Source organism: Neofelis nebulosa, chromosome 10 (assembly GCF_028018385.1).
Source record: "Neofelis nebulosa isolate mNeoNeb1 chromosome 10, mNeoNeb1.pri, whole genome shotgun sequence".
Taxonomy (NCBI): domain Eukaryota; kingdom Metazoa; phylum Chordata; class Mammalia; order Carnivora; family Felidae; genus Neofelis; species Neofelis nebulosa.
The window spans coordinates 56,268,877-56,287,517 of NC_080791.1; the positions used below are offsets into that span (position 1 = coordinate 56,268,877).

General features: G+C 36.8%; 1 protein-coding gene across 3 annotated transcripts in view; it reads right to left on the reverse strand.

Moving 5' to 3' along the window:
* UVRAG (UV radiation resistance associated) overlaps positions 1-18,641 on the reverse strand; it is a 302,745-nt gene that overhangs the window by 164,429 nt on the left and 119,675 nt on the right. For all 3 annotated transcript variants that reach the window (XM_058690352.1, XM_058690351.1, XM_058690353.1), the window contains exon 7: positions 5,981-6,086. In XM_058690352.1, the coding sequence (XP_058546335.1) occupies positions 5,981-6,086 (106 nt within the window). The remainder of the gene's footprint in view (positions 1-5,980; positions 6,087-18,641) is intronic.

Sequence of the window (18,641 nt, forward strand, 5' to 3'; positions counted from 1 at the left end):
TCACTAAACTTATAAATTTTTGCTCTTTAGAAAGCATCATTAAGAACATGAAAAGGCAAGCCACAGAATGTAAGAAAATACTCCCAACATGCATATCAAAAAAAGGACTTGTATCCAAAAAAAAAGAAAAATACAAACACACATGCAAAAGTGTACGTATACACACACTCTCTCCCCCTCTCTCTCCCTCCTTCTCTGTTCCCCTCTCCTCTCTCAAACCTCAACACAAGAAGACAGAAATCCCATTAAAAAATAAGGGGAAAAAACATGAAACTACTTTACATGTATACTAGGAGTGAAAAAATAAGGAAATAAATTACAGATAATGGGAGCTAGGTTTCTCACTAACAGAAATAAAGATACTACAAATAAACAAACTGAGGTAGAAGAATGAACTCTGTGCTGTTAAGAGTTGAATGTATCAATATGAAGTCATGTTTAGCTTAATACACATATAGATACTTGTGTATACCAGCTCTGTCCACCGCGAGGACCTAGAAGCAGTTACAACCCAGTAGCCACAAGCATACCCAGTACCCAGATCTTGTTTCTAAATACCATTATCTAACGGAAGGAACAGGACTCCTTGCAAAAATGGCTCATTCAGGGTTGAAACAGGGGAAAGACAAGATGAGCCTGGATCATATAGTGCCAGAAATTTTAAAAGTGCTTTAAAAAGCACACAAATAAAAAAGAGAGTCATGTCAAAAGGATATAGGAGCCAACCTGAAAGAGCTCTCAATGTCACAAGGTGAGCAAGAAAATAAATAACACAGTATTTGATTATAACCTAAAGTATAAGATAAATATATAAAAGTCCATACTGATGAATAAATAAATAAATGGGGCAGGACAAATCTTCCCCACAAAGAATTCTAAATAACATATGTAGGCAGTCTTCCCTCAGAAGGTGGAGTCTAAGTCCCCTCTACTGGAGTGTAGGCTGGACGTAGTATCTTGCTTTCAAAAAATTAAGAGTATGGAGGGGCGCCTGGGTGGCTCAGTCGGTTAAGCGGCCGACTTCGGCTCAGGTCACGATCTCACGGTCTGTGAGTTCGAGCCCCGTGTCGGGCTCTGTGCTGACAGCTCAGAGCCTGGAGCCTGTTTCAGATTCTGTGTCTCCCTCTCTCTGACCCTCCCCCGTTCATGCTCGGTCTCTCTCTGTCTCAAAAATAAATAAACGTTAAAAAAAAAAAAAAATTTAAAAAAAAAAAAATTAAGAGTATGGAAACAATACTCCAAAGGAGAGTACAGTGGATAAACCTAGGGAACACCACCTTAAGCAAGTAGTGGTTAAGGTAAATATCAACAGGGATTAGTAATGGCGATTTAAATGCAGGAAGGAATGAGAAACTGTCATAGATCAGAGAAGCCTAGGAAGACAATGTGGTATCCTGGGCTGGATACTGGAACAGTGAATCCAGGCTATTCATGGCAAAACAACAGACAAATCCCAATCACAGGATATTCTATAAAATACCTGTCTAGTTTTCCTCAAAACTGTCAAAGTCATTAAAAACAATGAAAGTCTGAGAAATTTTCACAACCAAGAAGAGTCTAAGGAAGCAGGACTACTAAATGTAATATGGTTTTCTTCATGGGATTCTGGAACAGAAAAGAACATTAGGTAAAAATTAAGGAAATTTGAAGAAAGCATGGATTTTAAGTTAATGCTGATTTATCAGTATAGGTTCATTAATTATAATAAATGTATCATTAAGGTAAAATGTTAATAACAGGAGAAACTGGTTGCAGAGTATACACTTTGTACTGTCTTTGTCATAATTCTATAAATCTACTACTGTTATAAAGTCTAGTTATTTTTTAAAAAGACATTAGTGGAAACACTGGTGAAACCTGAATAAAGCCCACAGTTAATGGTAACATATCAATGTTAGCTTCTTAGTTTGATATTGTACAATGTTAAATGTAACATGGTTATAGAAGAGGTTAATATTAGGGGAAAATGGATGAAAGTTATATGGAAACATTCTGAACTATCTTTGCAAATTTTCTGCAAATATAAATAGTTTATTTTTTTTATGGGCAAAAATACTTAAACTTACACTTCCTAAAGAATACACAAGTGACCAATAAAGATATGAAAAATGTCTGCTATAGAAATGCGTTACAAACTAAGAAAACACTATACACCCTCAAGAACAGCTAAAATTAAAGAGAAAAACCTCTTAGATGAAATAGACAAATCCTTGAAAAATGTAAGCTACTAAACTGAAGCTCACCCAAGAAGGAGATAACTTCAGTAACCCACAAATATGAAAGAACTGAATTCCTAGTTCAAAGCACACAAAGAAAATTCCATGTCCAGATAGCTTCACTGGTAAATTCTACCATACACTTAAAAAATAATTCTAATTCTACACCTATTCTTCCAGAAAACAGAAGAAAAAGCACCTCCGAACTCACTGGGTTGTAGCCAACATCACCCTGACAACAAAACTGAAGAGATTCTAAGAAAACAAAGTACAGACCAGACCAATATCCCTAATGAATGGAGACGCAAAAATCCTTTAAATATTTTAGCAAATTGAATCTGGCAATACATATAAAAAATATTTCCTCGGGGCGCCTGGGTGGCTCGGTCGGTTAAGTGTCCGACTTCGGCTCAGGTCATGATCTCACGGTCCGTGAGTTCGAGCCCCGCATCAGGCTCTGTGCTGACCACTCAGAGCCTGGAGCCTGTTTCAGATTCTGTGTCTCCCTCTCTCTCTGCCCCTCCCCTGTTCATGCTCTGTCTCTCTCTGTCTCAAAAATAAATAAATGTTAAAAAAAAAAATTAAAAAAAAAAAAAAAAAAGTATTTCCTCATGAACAAGAGGGGCTTTCCCCAGGAATGCAAAGTTGGATTAACATTCAAACATCAATGTATTTCACCACCATGATATGAGAAAACAGAAAAACAAAAATACAATTATCAATGGATATGGGAGAGGAATTTGACAAAATCCAAAACATGAGCAAAGTTCAAGATGACAACAGCAGAAATTTCATAAGAAACAAATAAATGTCAAAAAGATACGTTGGCCATTGATGTAGTTTGAGAAGATGCTAAATCTTTTAAAAGCCATCAAGTATGAACTCAAGTTCTTATAACAGAGAAAGTTACATTTGATCTTACAAAGTAAGTACTCTGATTTCTTTTTTTGTTGTTGTTGTTTTTTAACATTTCTTTATTTTTGAAAGAGAGAGACAGAGCACTAGTGGGGGAGGGGTAGAGAGAAAGAGGGAGACAGAATCTGAAGCAGGCTCCAGGCTCTTGAGTTGTCAGCACAGAGCCCGATGAGGGGCTCAAACCCACGAACTGTGAGGTCATGACCTGAGCCGAGGTCGGATGCTTAACCGAATGAGCCACCCAGGGACCCCCAAAGTAATCTGATTTCTTTCAGCATCAAATACGCCTTCTGACTGACTATACTTAGGCTAAAATTAAAGTCAATTCTTAAAAATTGAAACTGTCTGGGTTGGAGTATGATGACCTTGGGGATTTAGAAAGGGAATGAGGAAAAAAGGTAACAGTAAAGTTTCTGATTTGCTACAGGTGAATCTCAAAGTAGAAAATTAACAAGTACATGGCATTACTGCCTGAAAGAAGACAAGTAAACCAAAATTTGCCTCTGCTTGTGAAATGATTATGGGAAAGTTGCTTCCTGTCTTCAGGCCTCATTCTCCATCCTGTAGTATGAGGAGAGTATGCTTGCTCACAAAAAAGCAAGAAAGAAAATTTTCAGGCCCAGAATGGTGTCACTTAGATCGAGTTCCCAAACTGGTACTTACTATGAAATCTAACTGCATTTCAACCTCCTCTAGAAATGGCCAGCTAGGAATTTTTCAGTCTTTGCCAATGAGTCTGACCCTTAGGCCCTCTGTATCCCCACAAAAAAGATGAGGCAATCTGTATGATAAGACACTTTGCTTCTCCCCCAAGGAGGCAGGCCTTGCCTGGAACAATCCTCTTCTTTTGCTAATAACTTTCTCGCCCCTACCCTCCTTCTATAGAAACCTTCCACTTTGTACAATTTAACTTGCTAGATAAGGTATTGCCCAATTGATTCCCGTGTCATTTGAAAAAGCCACATAGAAATTCAAATTTTCTTGGCTGAATTTTGTTATTTAACATGCTAGATTCATTCCTAAATTCAATATTTACTGAGCACTTACTATGTGTCAAACACTTTTCTAGACAATGGTGAATACAGCAGTGAAGAAAAACAGACAAAAATCCCTACCCTCATAGAGTTTGGAGAGACAGACAAAGTACATATGCAAAGTATATAGCATGTTAAAGGGCAATAAATACTAGGAGAAAAATAAAATGGGGAAGGGGGTTGAGTGTGCTGAGGAAGGTTGGCTTTAGTGGGGTTATACAGGAAGTAGATGATTTCTAGGTCCACTTTTAGTTCAAAAATCAATGATTCTCTTCTATGTTGACCAGGCAGCGTAAAAACACAAAGTGAACCTCTGAACCTGACCTCTTTACACTCACACATTCTATCACCTTGCTCTATGTGTCACCACTTATATTTTAGAAAAATAGGATTAAACATACATTTTTTCATACTGAGACAAAACATATGCTGTCATTTAATGGAATAAGTAATTTCCCAGTCTTGCCTTGGGGAGACGAAAATAAGAAAGAAAGAAAAAAACCCTAGCAATTTCTCCTCAGACAAAGGTTCTAAAAATGTGGCATTTCTGTACACTACAGAAAGGATTAAAATTATCTGGTTTTTTTCTCCTTTTCCAATATGTTTGTGGTCTGGAATTTCTTCCTTGACTGAGCTTAAGTTAAAACAAGACGTGGTTTAACAGCTTCTCCAAAATGGAAGATTTTCCATAGGCAAGAAAAGTCATATGAATAAATATTACTACTATAGTTATTGCAGCTGCCATATTTTGTGTACCTGCTATGTGCCAGGTACAGCTAGTCATTTTATATATTAGGTTGAATTATATGAAACTGCCATTTATAGGTCAAAATCAGCAATTTCGTATAGTTTAAATACATTATCATCCATTAACTTCAAAGTTCATGAGAGAGGAGTCTGTGTAAGTGGTTAATTGCATTGCTTTTCTATAGTTCATCTATTAAACTATTATCTTGGGCAAATCTTCAAGATGATATGGAACTTTTGTTTGGAGATAAAAAGGCCTTTTCCGAAGTTGATATGCTATAAATGACAACTGGAAGATACTGCCTCTCTGTGAAAATGAGTTAGTAAAAACAAAACAAAACAAAACAAAACAAAAAAAACAACTCAAAGTTTTTTAGTTAGGACTTAATTTGAGCACAGATATCATCAAAAGCTGTCCATAGCCATGGGGTTTCATTTCAAGAAAAGTTCAATTTATTAGTTATGCCCACTATTCTGCTCAAAGACAGAATCTTTATTCCAAAATTAGTATTTTTAAAAATAATTAATTTAGAAAAGAGTCTAGAGCAACCCCAAATTACACTAATATCTTGAATCTGTCCATTTGGGTTGGAATTTCTATTTCTTTGGAAATGCCTCATCAAAAGAATCTTTCCCCAAAGAGAACACTGTCCATAAACCAGCCTATTAAGTTTACTCCAAATAATTTTAAGTTCATCTTTTAAGCAGAGATTAGTCCCTAAAGGTTTTTTTTTTCTTTTGGCAGCCATTTCCCATTCACTATAGTCTGTGTCTAGAGTTCACATTAGTAAGACATTAATAAAATAGCTTTTAATTATTTTCTAAGTAATTGTCATCTAAAGTTTCATCTAGCAGAAAAGGCAGGTCCTTTTTTTTTTTGCATGTTCCATTAAGAGATGGGAAAGTGTTTTCCAATATTTAAATGCCAACATAAGTCTCAGTGAAACATTAAAAGAAAAAAATACCTAAATAAAGCTTTTTGGGAAAAAATTAATTAACACAAGAAGAATATGATGATCACATTTAGCAATCAAGGAGTCTAAACAATAAATATATATAAAAACCTACCAACTCATTGCTTGTAGATGTGAGTCTTAGCTTTTCTTCAATTTCCTTTCCAATTTTCTGAACAGTTACCTGAGTCTGTTTAATTGCACACTGGGCTCTATGAAGCCTAGAAATAAAAGTTAGAGAAAAATTCAAGTGAGTTAACTATAAACTCTCAACACAGAGACATAAATGGAACAAACAAGAGACATAAATGGAACAAAATGAGGACAAACCTTCCAGGATAAACAGAATTAGTAATGAACTCAAACTGATCATTTCATAATTCCCTAGCATACCTGTAATGAAATAACAGGAATTACAATGTGCCCTTAAAACACCCTTTCAGGGCATCTAGGTGGCTCAGTCAGTTAAACAGCCAACTCTCAATTTCAGCTCAGGTCATGATCTCATGGTTCAGATCAAGCCCCAAGTCTGTGCTGTCAGCATGGAGCCCACTTGGGATTCTCTCTCTCCTTCTCTCTCCCCCTCTCTCTCTGTCCCTTCCCCACTTGTGTGCACACGGAGGAATAATACAGTAAGTAAAGAAACTTAAAAAAAAAAAACAAACAAACACCCTTTCTATGCCTGCCTGCCTCTGATATATTGAGAGTTAAAATGGTGAACTCACAGGAGTCTGGAAGACACCTTAGAGAGAAAATAATCTGGCTGAATCCCATCATGTTAAAAATGTGAAAACTGAGGCCCAAGGAAATTAAGTGGATTGCTAAAGTCACCAGGAGAATACCAATGATGACAAACCTGAATATTACTTATGGGTATCCACAAAGAAAAAAAGAATTAACAATAATTCCAGTTAAAAAGACTAATTTAAAGCAGCAGCCACTTTGAAACAAGGAACATTGAAAAAAATTAGAAACTATTTTTCTTTTTTGCTTCCATTATGGGTTTGTGTTTTTCTTTGTCTCTTGGTCTTCAAATACAGCTTATGTATTTCTTATACATATACATATTAAAAATGGTCAAACTGTATTTTTAGATGACATGATTTTCATATAAAGAATCATTAGAGGGGCGCCTGGGTGGCGCAGTCGGTTAAGCGTCCGACTTCAGCCAGGTCACGATCTCGCGGTCCGTGAGTTCGAGCCCCGCGTCAGGCTCTGGGCTGATGGCTCGGAGCCTGGAGCCTGTTTCCGATTCTGTGTCTCCCTCTCTCTCTGCCCCTCCCCCGTTCATGCTCTCTCTCTCTGTCCCAAAAATAAATTAAAAACGTTGAAAAAAAATTAAAAAAAAAAAAAAAAGAATCATTAGAAATCTACAAAACAACTACTAGAACTAATAAGGTCACAGGATACAAGGTCAACATACAAAAAAATTCAGTGATATTTCTATATATGGGTCAATAGTTTCACAATCACAATCACAATCTCAATAGGCTTTGGTTCTTTGGAAGAAATTAAGAAGCGTATTGATACTATAATTTATACAGAAAAACAAAGAATCTAGAAGAGATAAACTTAGAAAAAATAAAACTATATAATCAAAACAATATGCTACTGGCATAAGGATCAAAAAATAGATCAATGGAACAGCATAAAGATTATATATAAAGATATAGAGCTACACATATATGGCCAATCGATTTTGGACAAAGGAATCCAGGCAAATTAACGGAGAAAAGAAAGTTTTTAAAACAAATGGTGCTGGAACATTGGACAAACATAGGGGGAAAAATTAATTTCATTCCCTACCTCACAGCACATTCAAAAGATTAATTCAAGGAGAGCATAGTAAACATAAAAACTAAAATCACAAAACTTGTAGAAGAAACATAGAGAATCTCTTACAACCTTAGAAGAGGTAAAGATTTCATAGATAAGGTATGAAAAGCACTAACCATAAAATTAAAAATAGACAAATTGGACTTCACAATAATAAAAAATGTCTGTTCGGCTAAAGATGCCATTAAGAAATGATAAGCAGTCCACAGAGTGAGAGAAAATACTTGCAAAACATCTATCTGACCAAGGACTGCGTCTGGAGTACATAAAAAAACTCTTATAAATCAGTCACAAAGAGACAATCCAGTTAAAAATGGGCAAAAAAGTAAAATGCTTCACAAAAGGTGATACAAGAGTGGCCAAAAAGTACAAGAAAAGGTATTCAACACCTTAGTCATCATAAAAATGCAAATTAAAATCACAATGAGATACATTCCACATCTATTAGAATAGCTAAAATTAAAATGAACATTGGGGCGCCTGGGTGGCGCAGTCGGTTAGGTGTCCAACTTCAGCTCAGGTCACGATCTCACCCTGCACTGGGCTCTGTGCTGACAGCCCACAGCCTGGAGCCTGCTTGGGATTCTGTGTCTCCCTCTCTCTCTGCCCCTTCCCCACTCATGCTCTTTGTATCTTTCTCAAAAATAAATAAACGCTAAAAAAAATTTAAATGACAACATCTATTACTAGCAAGGATGTGGAGCAACTGGAACTTGCATCCATTGCTGGCAAAGTGTAAAAGAGTACTATCATTTGGAAAATAGTTTCTAATAAAGTTTAACAGCCATCTAACCTATGGCCCAGTATTTCTACTCCTAAGCATTTACTCAAGAAATATAAAAACGTACGCCACAATGATTCTTACACAATGATTTGTATAAGAATATTCATAGACAACAATGCAAATGTCCATCAAGGAAGAGAATCAATTAACAAATTGAGGTATAATAATGAAATTCCACTCATCAATAAAAGGGAACACACCATTGATATATACACAACACTATGAATGAATCTCAACAACAATGATGTTGAGTGAAAAAGCCAATTAACAAAAAGTATACTGTATGACTCCATGTATACATAGTTCAACAACAGGTAAAAGCAATCCATAGTGACAGAAATCAAGAGTCGCTGGCTGTCCATGTGGGGTGGAATTGACTGGTAGAGAACGGGGATGGGGGTGGGGCAAAGTAACTTTCTGAGGTGATGGAAATATCCTATATATCTTTACCGGGATGAGGGTACACAGTTATACACGGAATTTAAACTTATGATCTACACATTTTACTGTATGCAAGTTTTACCTCAGTTTTTAAAAATTACTCAACAATCCCAATCTGAAAGATATCCTATATACAAGGTTAATTTCATTAGGGATTTGATGGCATCAATACCTCTGCCAACATTATGATGATGATGACACTATGCACTAAAAATATTCATGACGTATTTTGCACTTTCAGAAACTGCCTGACAGTTATTGAGGATTTCCTAGGTCATCTAAAGGAGCAACTCTTATTAGTGCTAGGTTGCTAATAAGATCGGTTATACAAGCAACTTCCTCAAAGCTCCTCCAATAGAGGTTATATTCCATCCTATTGCCTCTTGCTCTGGGAGTGTATGTGTATACACTCTTTTGATAGTAATACTCTCTTACAAAGTTTGCTCTAAAGAAATTTAAAAGCAAGGAAAGGCCCCTTGTAATGCGGTCCCAGCAAACATCTCCAGCGTTATTTCCTGATATTCCTTACCTTGTGAGCTCAGTTCCAACAAAACCAAACCACCGACAATTCCCTAAACACACCATGCCATTTCTTGTTTGTAACTTTGAGTGAGCTGATCTATCCGCCTGTAAGTCTTCCCTACCTCTTAACAGATAAGGACAGTCTTGAGTCCATTAAAGAGGCAGCTCAAACACAACCTCTTCTTCAAAGACCTTCCTGAACTATTCCAGACAGGTACAGGCACTCCTTTCTATAGAAATCTGCAGCATCATGTATATAATACCACTAACAAAGATTACAGAACTATATTTTATAGCAGCTGTTTATTGCCTTATTAGATCTTTCGGGGGCGGGGGGGAACCTCTCATTTTCAAATACATTCCCAGTGCTTAGCACAGGATGTGGCACAAAGGAGGCACTCAGTATATATTTGCGAACTGAACGGCAACTAACTCCTGAATATAAAAGCTCAGTCCTAAAATGTGATTATTTTTTACTGATATCAGTGGGGGATTGAGAGATTAAGGTGATAGTTTTCTGTATTTAAAATTTTTAAATATTATATTCAAAACAAAAATCAAATAAAGAACACTCACTTAGGTAAGGAAATGTGCAATTTTTACTAAAAATGTTATCAGAATTCTGATAATAATAGGCATTATCAATTCAGAGCAGAAATCAACAAAATAGCCTGTTACTTTAAAAGGGGGAAAACGCTGCCTGAAACTCACTGGTACTATGCAAACAACCTTGTCAAATGGTAAAGACTTTAAAAATAAAAATGATTCATGACCATAATTAATGTATGACTTCAACTATTTGGCTCTCACTGCCCCAGACGCTTTCTGATCTTACCTTAGGGGCTTAAAACACACAGACAGAGTCACATTTCCTCCAATCTTCAGTGTTATCCAAATAGACTTTCAGAGCCCCTGCTACATCAAGACAGAGCTAATAATGTCCCCCTTTCAAATCCAACAGAAGAACAAAAGTTTGATGTGTTTAGGCTTTTAAACATAATGTGGGGCATCCTGATTCCCCTGGGGGTGAGGAGATGAAGGACTGACAAGAAAAGAAACAACTGCTTTACTTCCAAACCAGCTAGCCAGTTTCAGAGGAATGCATCTTGATTTGCAAACTATGAAATAATACTATAAAGACCGAAACACATATCATCTAGTCATCTGGTGACAGGTCAATACCAACACTAATACTGCCAAGCTGAAATAAATTCATTATCACAGGTATGAGGAGGAGGGACTAAGTAACTATCTGATAGGTATTCTAGTTAGAGCAAATAGATGCATCCCAATTAATATGCTTTGAGATAACAGTAAGATTGAAACTGGGCTTTAAAATAATGTTTTGGGGTTAGATAGTGTTGTGAATGTAAAAATCTACTGAATGAAAGGCATTATAACAAATAAATAATAAATACCGAGACCACAACGACCAAAAGATTAACAATCATTTCAGTAAAGGAGAAGTTAGGAGACCATTTTTGTTTACTTAGTGTTGATCATATCACATCTGAAATGCTGCATTCCATTTTAAGGTGAAGAAGGACCAATTAGAACACTTAGAAAGGCAGCATAGTTCCCTGTGGCCTGCATGAAGAGACACAAAGGGCGAAGGAAATATAAGAAAAGACAGGAATCTATTGAGAGACACAGACATTATCGCTGATGGCTTTGCATTCCATATGAAAGAGCGCCGATTATTTTTCTGAGGGTAGTGGAAAACAAAGTTTTAAGCTGGAAAAGATTTAATTACATTTGCAGTTTAGAAAGATCTTTCTTCCTGTAATAAGGTAAATGGGACACAGAAACAAGACTGGAAACAGGAAGGCTAGTGTGTGGTTATTACAGCCTTTCTAGGAAAAGTTTAGGCATCTTTCTAAATTAAAATAGTAACAGGAGGGATAGTGTAGACGTGAAAAGTGAGAAAAAAGGAGTAATAAAAAATGATGCCTGAAAACAAATTACCAACATCAAGAATACCAGCAAAGACATCACTAGATCTTATTGACATTCAAAGGAGAATTAATGGAAATTATGAGCAATATGCCAATAAATATGAAAACTAAGATGACGTAGTCAAATTGCTTTAAAAAAATCACAAGTTTACAAAACAAATAAATTAGAAAAACTGAACTGCCATTATCAATTAAAGAAACTAAGCTTGTAATTAAAACCACTCTCAAGTAGAAAGCTCTAGGTTCAGATGGCTTCACTGGGGTTATACAATGGGTTTTGTTTTGTTTTGTTTTTTGTTTTGCTTTGCTTTGCTTTATTTTTTGGAGACAGAGAGCAGAAGAGAGAGCGAATCCCAAGCAGGCTCCACATGCAGTGCAGAGCCCAATGTGGGGCTTGAATTCATGAACCATGAGATCATGACTTGAGCCAAAACCAAGAGTCGGATGCTTACCCGACTGAGCTACCCAGGCACCCCCCGTGCTATACTAGTTTTAACAAAATCTTTCAAAGAAGAGGAAACACTTTTCAATTTATTTTATGAGGCCAGTATAACCCTCATACCAAAACATGACAAGAAGGTGACAAGAAGAGAAAATTACAGACAAAACTCACACAGGAACATAAATGAAAAAATCATTAACAAAATGTTAGCAAATCCACTCTAGCAATGTATGAAAAGGGTTAAGACACATCTTGATCGTATAGGTTTATCTGAAGAGTACAAGGTTAGTTTACCATTTGAAAACCAACAGTGACAAAAATAATGAAGAAAAATCATATGGCTATCTCAGAAGATGCCCCCCAAAAAGCACTTGATACAATTCAATACCTGTTAATGATTAAAAACAAAAAAAACCTTCAACAAACTAAGGAAAAAAGAGAGTTTCCTCTGGTGAAGAATTTATTTAAAAAATCTACAGCTAATGCAAAAATGGAACTTACACAAAAAACATCTAAGCTAATGTTATACTTAAGAACAGGACCAAGGAGAGATACCCGCTTTTCACCACTCTAATTCAACACTGTAATCAAGGTCCAAACCATTGCAATAAGGCAATTTAAAAAATCATAAATATAGGAAAGGAAGAAGCAAAAACGTCTCTTCATGGATGCAATAATTGTACACATATAAAAAGCCAAAGAATCTGTAATTAAACTGATAATTTTAGCAAGATTGCAAGATTCCAGATTAACATACAAAAATTTAATGGTATTTTTAATATCATTATCAACAAATAACTAGGTAAGTCTAATGGAAGATGTGAAAGACCTGTGCACTGAAAACTGTAAAACACTCCTGAGAAAAACAACTTACTAATGGAGACATATAACAATCACACGGGTTACAAGACTCAGTATTGTTAGTCTCCCCTAAATTAGTCTATAGAGTCAATGCAATCCCAACCAAAGCCTTGCAGTCTTTTTTTTTTTTTTCAACTGACAAGGTGATTTTAAAATTGATACAGAAATATAAAAATCCTAGGATAGTCAAGAAAATGTTGAAAAAAGAAACAAAGTTGGAGCTTACACTACCAGATTTTATAACCTCTCACAAAGCTCTAGTTTATAAAGCAGTAGTATTGTAGAAGTCTAAACAAACAGATCAATGAACTAGAATTCAGATTACAGAAATTGACCCATTATATAAAATCAATTTACTTTTTTTTTTAGATGATGATCAGCATTTTTATTTATTTTTTAATTTTTTAATGTTTATTTATTTTTTTTAAATTTTTTTTTTTTCCAACGTTTTTTATTTTTGGGACAGAGAGAGACAGAGCATGAACGGGGGAGGGGCAGAGAGAGAGGGAGGCACAGAAGCGGAAACAGGCTCCAGGCTCTGAGCCATCAGCCCAGAGCCTGACGCGGGGCTCGAACTCACGGACTGCGAGATCGTGACCTGGCTGAAGTCGGACGCTTAACCGACTGCGCCACCCAGGCGCCCCTGTTTATTTATTTTTGAGACAGACAGAGACAGAATGCGAGTGGGTTGGGACAGAGAGAGAGGGAGGCACAGAATCTAAAGCAGGCTCCAGGCTCCTAGCTGTCAGCACAGAGTCTGACGCGGGGCTCGAATTCACAAGCTGTGAGATCATGACCTGAGCTGAAGTTGGAGGCTCAACTCACTGAGCCACCCAGGTGCCCCAGCATTTTTATCAATTTACTTTTTGATTAGGGAAAGACAAGCTTTGTCAACAAATGACACTGAAATAATTGGATAGCGACACGGAAAAACTAAACCTCAATCTCTACCTCACATCATACACAAAAGTGAAATTGATATAGAGCAAAGACTAAATGTAAAACCTCGAACTATAAAGATTCTAGAATAACATGTAGAAAAATATATTCATGACCTTGGTTTAGGCAAAAATTTCCTAAACAGGAAACAAAAGGCACTATCCATAAAATAAAAACCTAATATATTTTAGCAAAATTTGAAACTTCTACTCTTTACCAGGCATTATTGAGAAAATGAAAAATCAAGACACAGAGTAGTAAAAAAAAATGTTCTATAGATACATAGATATAGACATAGATACAAACATACAGATACAGAGATCTATCTGACCAAGGACTTGTATCCATAATACACAAAAAATTCCTACAAATCAACAATAAAAAAAACAAACAACCCAATAAATATTATCAAAATATTTGAACAAACACTTCACAAAGGATGTAAGAATGGCCAATAAACATGAAATGGTGTTTCACTAGTCATCATGGAATTAAAAATTAAAATTAAAATTGGGGTGCCTGGGTGGCTCAGTTGGTTGGGCATCTGACTCTTGATTTTGGCTTAGGTCATGTACCCAGGTCATGGGATCGAGCACCAACCACATCAGGCTCTGCACTGAGCATGGGACCTGCTTGGGATATTCTCTCTCTCTCTCTCTCTCTCTCTCTCTCTCTCTCTCTCTCTTTCTCCCCCTTCTGTTTGCACTCTCTCTCTAAATTAAAATAAAATTTAAATAAAAAACTGATATGCCAGTAGAAGCCCACTATAATGGCAAGAATTTACAAAACTGATGATACCAAATGATGGCAAGGAGTAGAAAAGCTGAGAGTTTCAAACATTTCTAGTAGGACTGTAAAACTGTATAACTACCTTGGAGAACTGGCAATTTCTAATCAATTAAATACACACCTAGTATATGAGAAGGTAACCCCACTCCCAGATACACGGTAAGACGTTTGTTTTCTTTTTTAAATTTTTTTAATGTTTATTTATTTTTGAGAGAAAAAGTGTATGAGTGAGTGAGTGAGTGAGTGAGCAGGGGGAGTGGCAGAGAGGCAGACACAGAATCAGAAGCAGGCACCAGGCTCGGCTGTCAGCACAGGCCTGACGGGTTTAAACTCAAGGACCACGATATCATGACCTAAGCCGAAGTTGGATGCCCAACCAACTGAGCGACCCAGGCGTCCCAACATTGTAAGACTTTTGTAAGGATATTTCTTAGCAGCTTTATTCAGAACAGCCAAAAAGTAGAAACAACTCAAATGTTCATCAACAAGATAATGCATAAGTAAATTGTGGTATATGCACAGAAATACCACTCAGCAATAAAATAAACTGCTGACCTATACAACAATATGGATAAATTTCAGAAATTGTATGTTGAATAAAAAAAGCCAGAAACCAAACAGTACACCATATGATTCCATTTAAAAGAAGTTTAAGAACAGGAAAAGCTAATAATGAAGAGGCAATAAGAAAAGGGTTTAACTCAGCCAGTGGTGGGAGTGAATGTGTAAGAACGATTGGCAAAGGGGTATAAAGGAACTTTCTGGACAAGAAAATATACTCTATAACATGACTGAATGATGACAACGTGGGTGTGTACATTTGTCAAAACTCATCAGCCTGTACACTTAAATTCTCTGCATTTTATTGTATATAGATTATACCGCAAAGGAAAAAGTAAAAAAATGATAGCTGGTATACGGCTTGGGGAATCAGGAAATGGTGATGTTATTTATTGAGATGGGGAATACAGAATGAGCAGTTTGAAAGAAATTCTACTTTCTTTGAGGTGCCTGTGCAATATCCAAGAGGAGGTGTTGAATATTACTTGAATATAAGGATCTGGAGCTTAGGAGACAGATCTTGGCCAGAGACAAAAATGTGGCAATCGTTAGCACACAGATGGTTATTAACGCTATGAGAGTGAATGAGATCATTCTGGAAGACTGTGAGAATGAAAGAGAACAGAGCCTAGAACAGAATCCCGAGGAACATCAATATTTAAGGGATTAGAAAAAATAAATAAAAAGCTGAAAAAAATTCTGACCCAGAATATCCAGGTAAATAGGACAGCTGGGAGAGTTGGTGTTACAACAGTCAAAGGAACAGGACACCTCGGGGAAGACTGATCACTATCATAACATCAAGTAACCTAAGGCTTAGATGGCATCTACAGATTTAGCCAACAAGGACTTGATTAAAGCCATTTCAACTCTGTTCACCTTTCTCCAGGTCCTCTGTCACCATCAACCTTCATCTCGCCAATACCCTCCCGACTGGTTTTTCAGTTTCTACTCTTGTTCTTCTCGATTCCACTCTCCTTTGTACCAAAGGTAACCCTGTCATTTGGTCAGTAGTCATTGCAGTTTATCTGCCCAAACAGTCTCCAGAATGCTTGCTTGCCTTATAGAGCTATAGCCAGAGCTTGATCTCACATACATCGTTATGCATGTTGCAACCTGCCAACAATCTTCCGAGTGAAAGAGGACAAACAGGATACAGAGACTGAAGACTTTGCTCCAACCAGCAACAGGGTCCATCCAGCACTCCACTTACTTCTCACAGACTAACAGAGATAAACCAGTTCATGTTTACACTGCAATTACAGAGGCTCTGATACATACCTACGATTATATTCCCTTAGAGACAACTAGAAATATTACGATCTACAAACTTGTAACTTAAAAGATTAGTGCTATCTAATGCAGCTATACCTACCTAACCACTTTTCTTTTCTTCATCTCTACAGACACAAATGTTTTAGATATCCTAGGCTAACAGCTAAAGGTTGATGGTCTACAGAATTCCTATCATTATGTAATACACCTAAAGACAGCTAGCATATACATGGTTCTAATCATGTTTATAACACCTTCCACTGATGATAAAGTGCATTTCTGGTGACTGGTAAGGCTGTGACCTGTAATTTTTTCCACACTCGATACAATTTCAAAACTTCTTCTTTTTAGAATTCTAGTCAAAGAAATCTAGACACCATGATGGTCATGAATCACCACAGAGCTCTGGAAGTGTTAACTGGCAGCGAAATCACATTACACTAGAACTTGCTTTTCTGCTGCCTCACCTCTCTATTCGGTATCTCAATCTATTGATTCTTCCCCAATGTTCTTATCTCCGTTATGTCCTTTTCATTATTCCCACTATAGGCACCCCAGTTCAGCATTAAAAAAAAAAAAAAAGGCCTCCCTCCCTCTTTCCAATCTCTGCCCTCCTTAATCCATTTGGAACACTGCCATGGGAATACTCTTCCAAAAACACTTTTCAGTAGTGTACTATAAAAAATCAAAACAATGAAATAGGGTCCAGGAGACCTTCCAACTCTTTAGCGTCTCGGTAACTAAAATGGGAATGCGTGGGTGGTGCCCAGCCTTGATTTTGGCTCATGATTTCACAGTGAGATCAAGCCCTGTGTCAGGCTCTGCACTGAGAGCACAGCGCCTACTGGGGATTCTCTCTGTCTCTCTCCGACTCTCATGCACACATGCATGTTCTCTCTCTCCCCCCCCCCCAAATAAATAAATAAACATTAAAAAATGATACCAAGGATGACTACAGGCAAATTAGAGCTCTTTACACAGAAAAACCAGGACCATATGTAAAACCAAGTGATCACAAATTCTGAAATTCTATGATTAGACGTTACTCTTTGCTTGATACTATGGAATGTATAAACGTAGCTATTTATATACAGATTAAAACTCAATTGTTTTAGCCTAGAAATTCAAAGTCAAATAAAATCTAGCTCAGGCATAATAATATTAATATTTCTGACAACCCTGGGGGCCAAAATGAGTGTCTGGCACATAGTATATATTTCATAAATAACTGAATGAACAAACATTTATTTAGTGCTTACTATGTGGCAGGCACTGGGCTAAAAACCTGGAATGTAATGTTCTATTTAACCTTCATAACAATCCATAAACTTCATACGTTCTCACTCTACACGTGAGAAGCTAGTAAGAGCCAGAATCAGAATTCAATACCAGGTCTGTCTAACTCCAAAGCCCAGGGGTCCTCACTGCTACCGACCTTCTACCCATAAACCTATCATTCCTAAGCTAGTCTTGCCATCAGCTCCCCAACAAACCTCAATATCAGTAATACTTTACATGTTAAATAAATTTTTAGCTTCCAAAGTCCTTTTTTTTCTCAGATACATTGGTTTGGTTGAAACTGACAAATACACAGGTCCCAGTTTAGTGCTTCTCCTACCACACCAGGTCGTTGTGTGTTCTTTCTATCATTCTACTCACAATAGTCCTCATACCTGATCTAAATCTGCTGCTGCTTTCTACCCTATTACCTTTGTGGTAGGTAGAATTCTAAGATGCCCCCAAGATTCCTGCCTCCTTGTATACTTGCCTAGTATAATCCCCTCCCTTTGCATGTTAGCAGGCCTTGTGAATATGATAGAATATCAGTCCTGAGATTATGCTACTTTATAAGGTGAAGGTATTTGGAGGATATAATTAAAGTCCTAAATCCACTGACTTTGAGTTAATCAGAAAGGAGACAACCTGGTGCTACAGACTGAATTGTGTCCCTGTAAAATTTATATGTTGAAGCCCCAACCCCAAAAGTGACAGTATTTGGAGATTGGACTTTTAGGAGTAATTAAGGTTAACAGTAAGGTCATAAGGGTGAGATCCAAATCTGATGGGATTAGTAGCTTTACAAGAAGAGAAAGAGATATCTATCTCTCTCCTTCTCTCTTCCCCGTACAAACAGACCCCGAAATTCCTCAGAAGAGGAAAAACTCAAGTAAAAGCCCAGGAATATTTAATAGTTAATATCTGGTAAGGCTATACCCTTATCTGAGTTGTGGTCTTCTTAACTCTGGAAGCATGGCTCTATCTAGAGTTCACATCATGTTGTAATAATCTATTTACTGCCTTTCCCTCCACCACTGGATTCCATATGCCTTGAAAACACAGAACTATATCTTATTAGTGTTTGTTGCTCTTC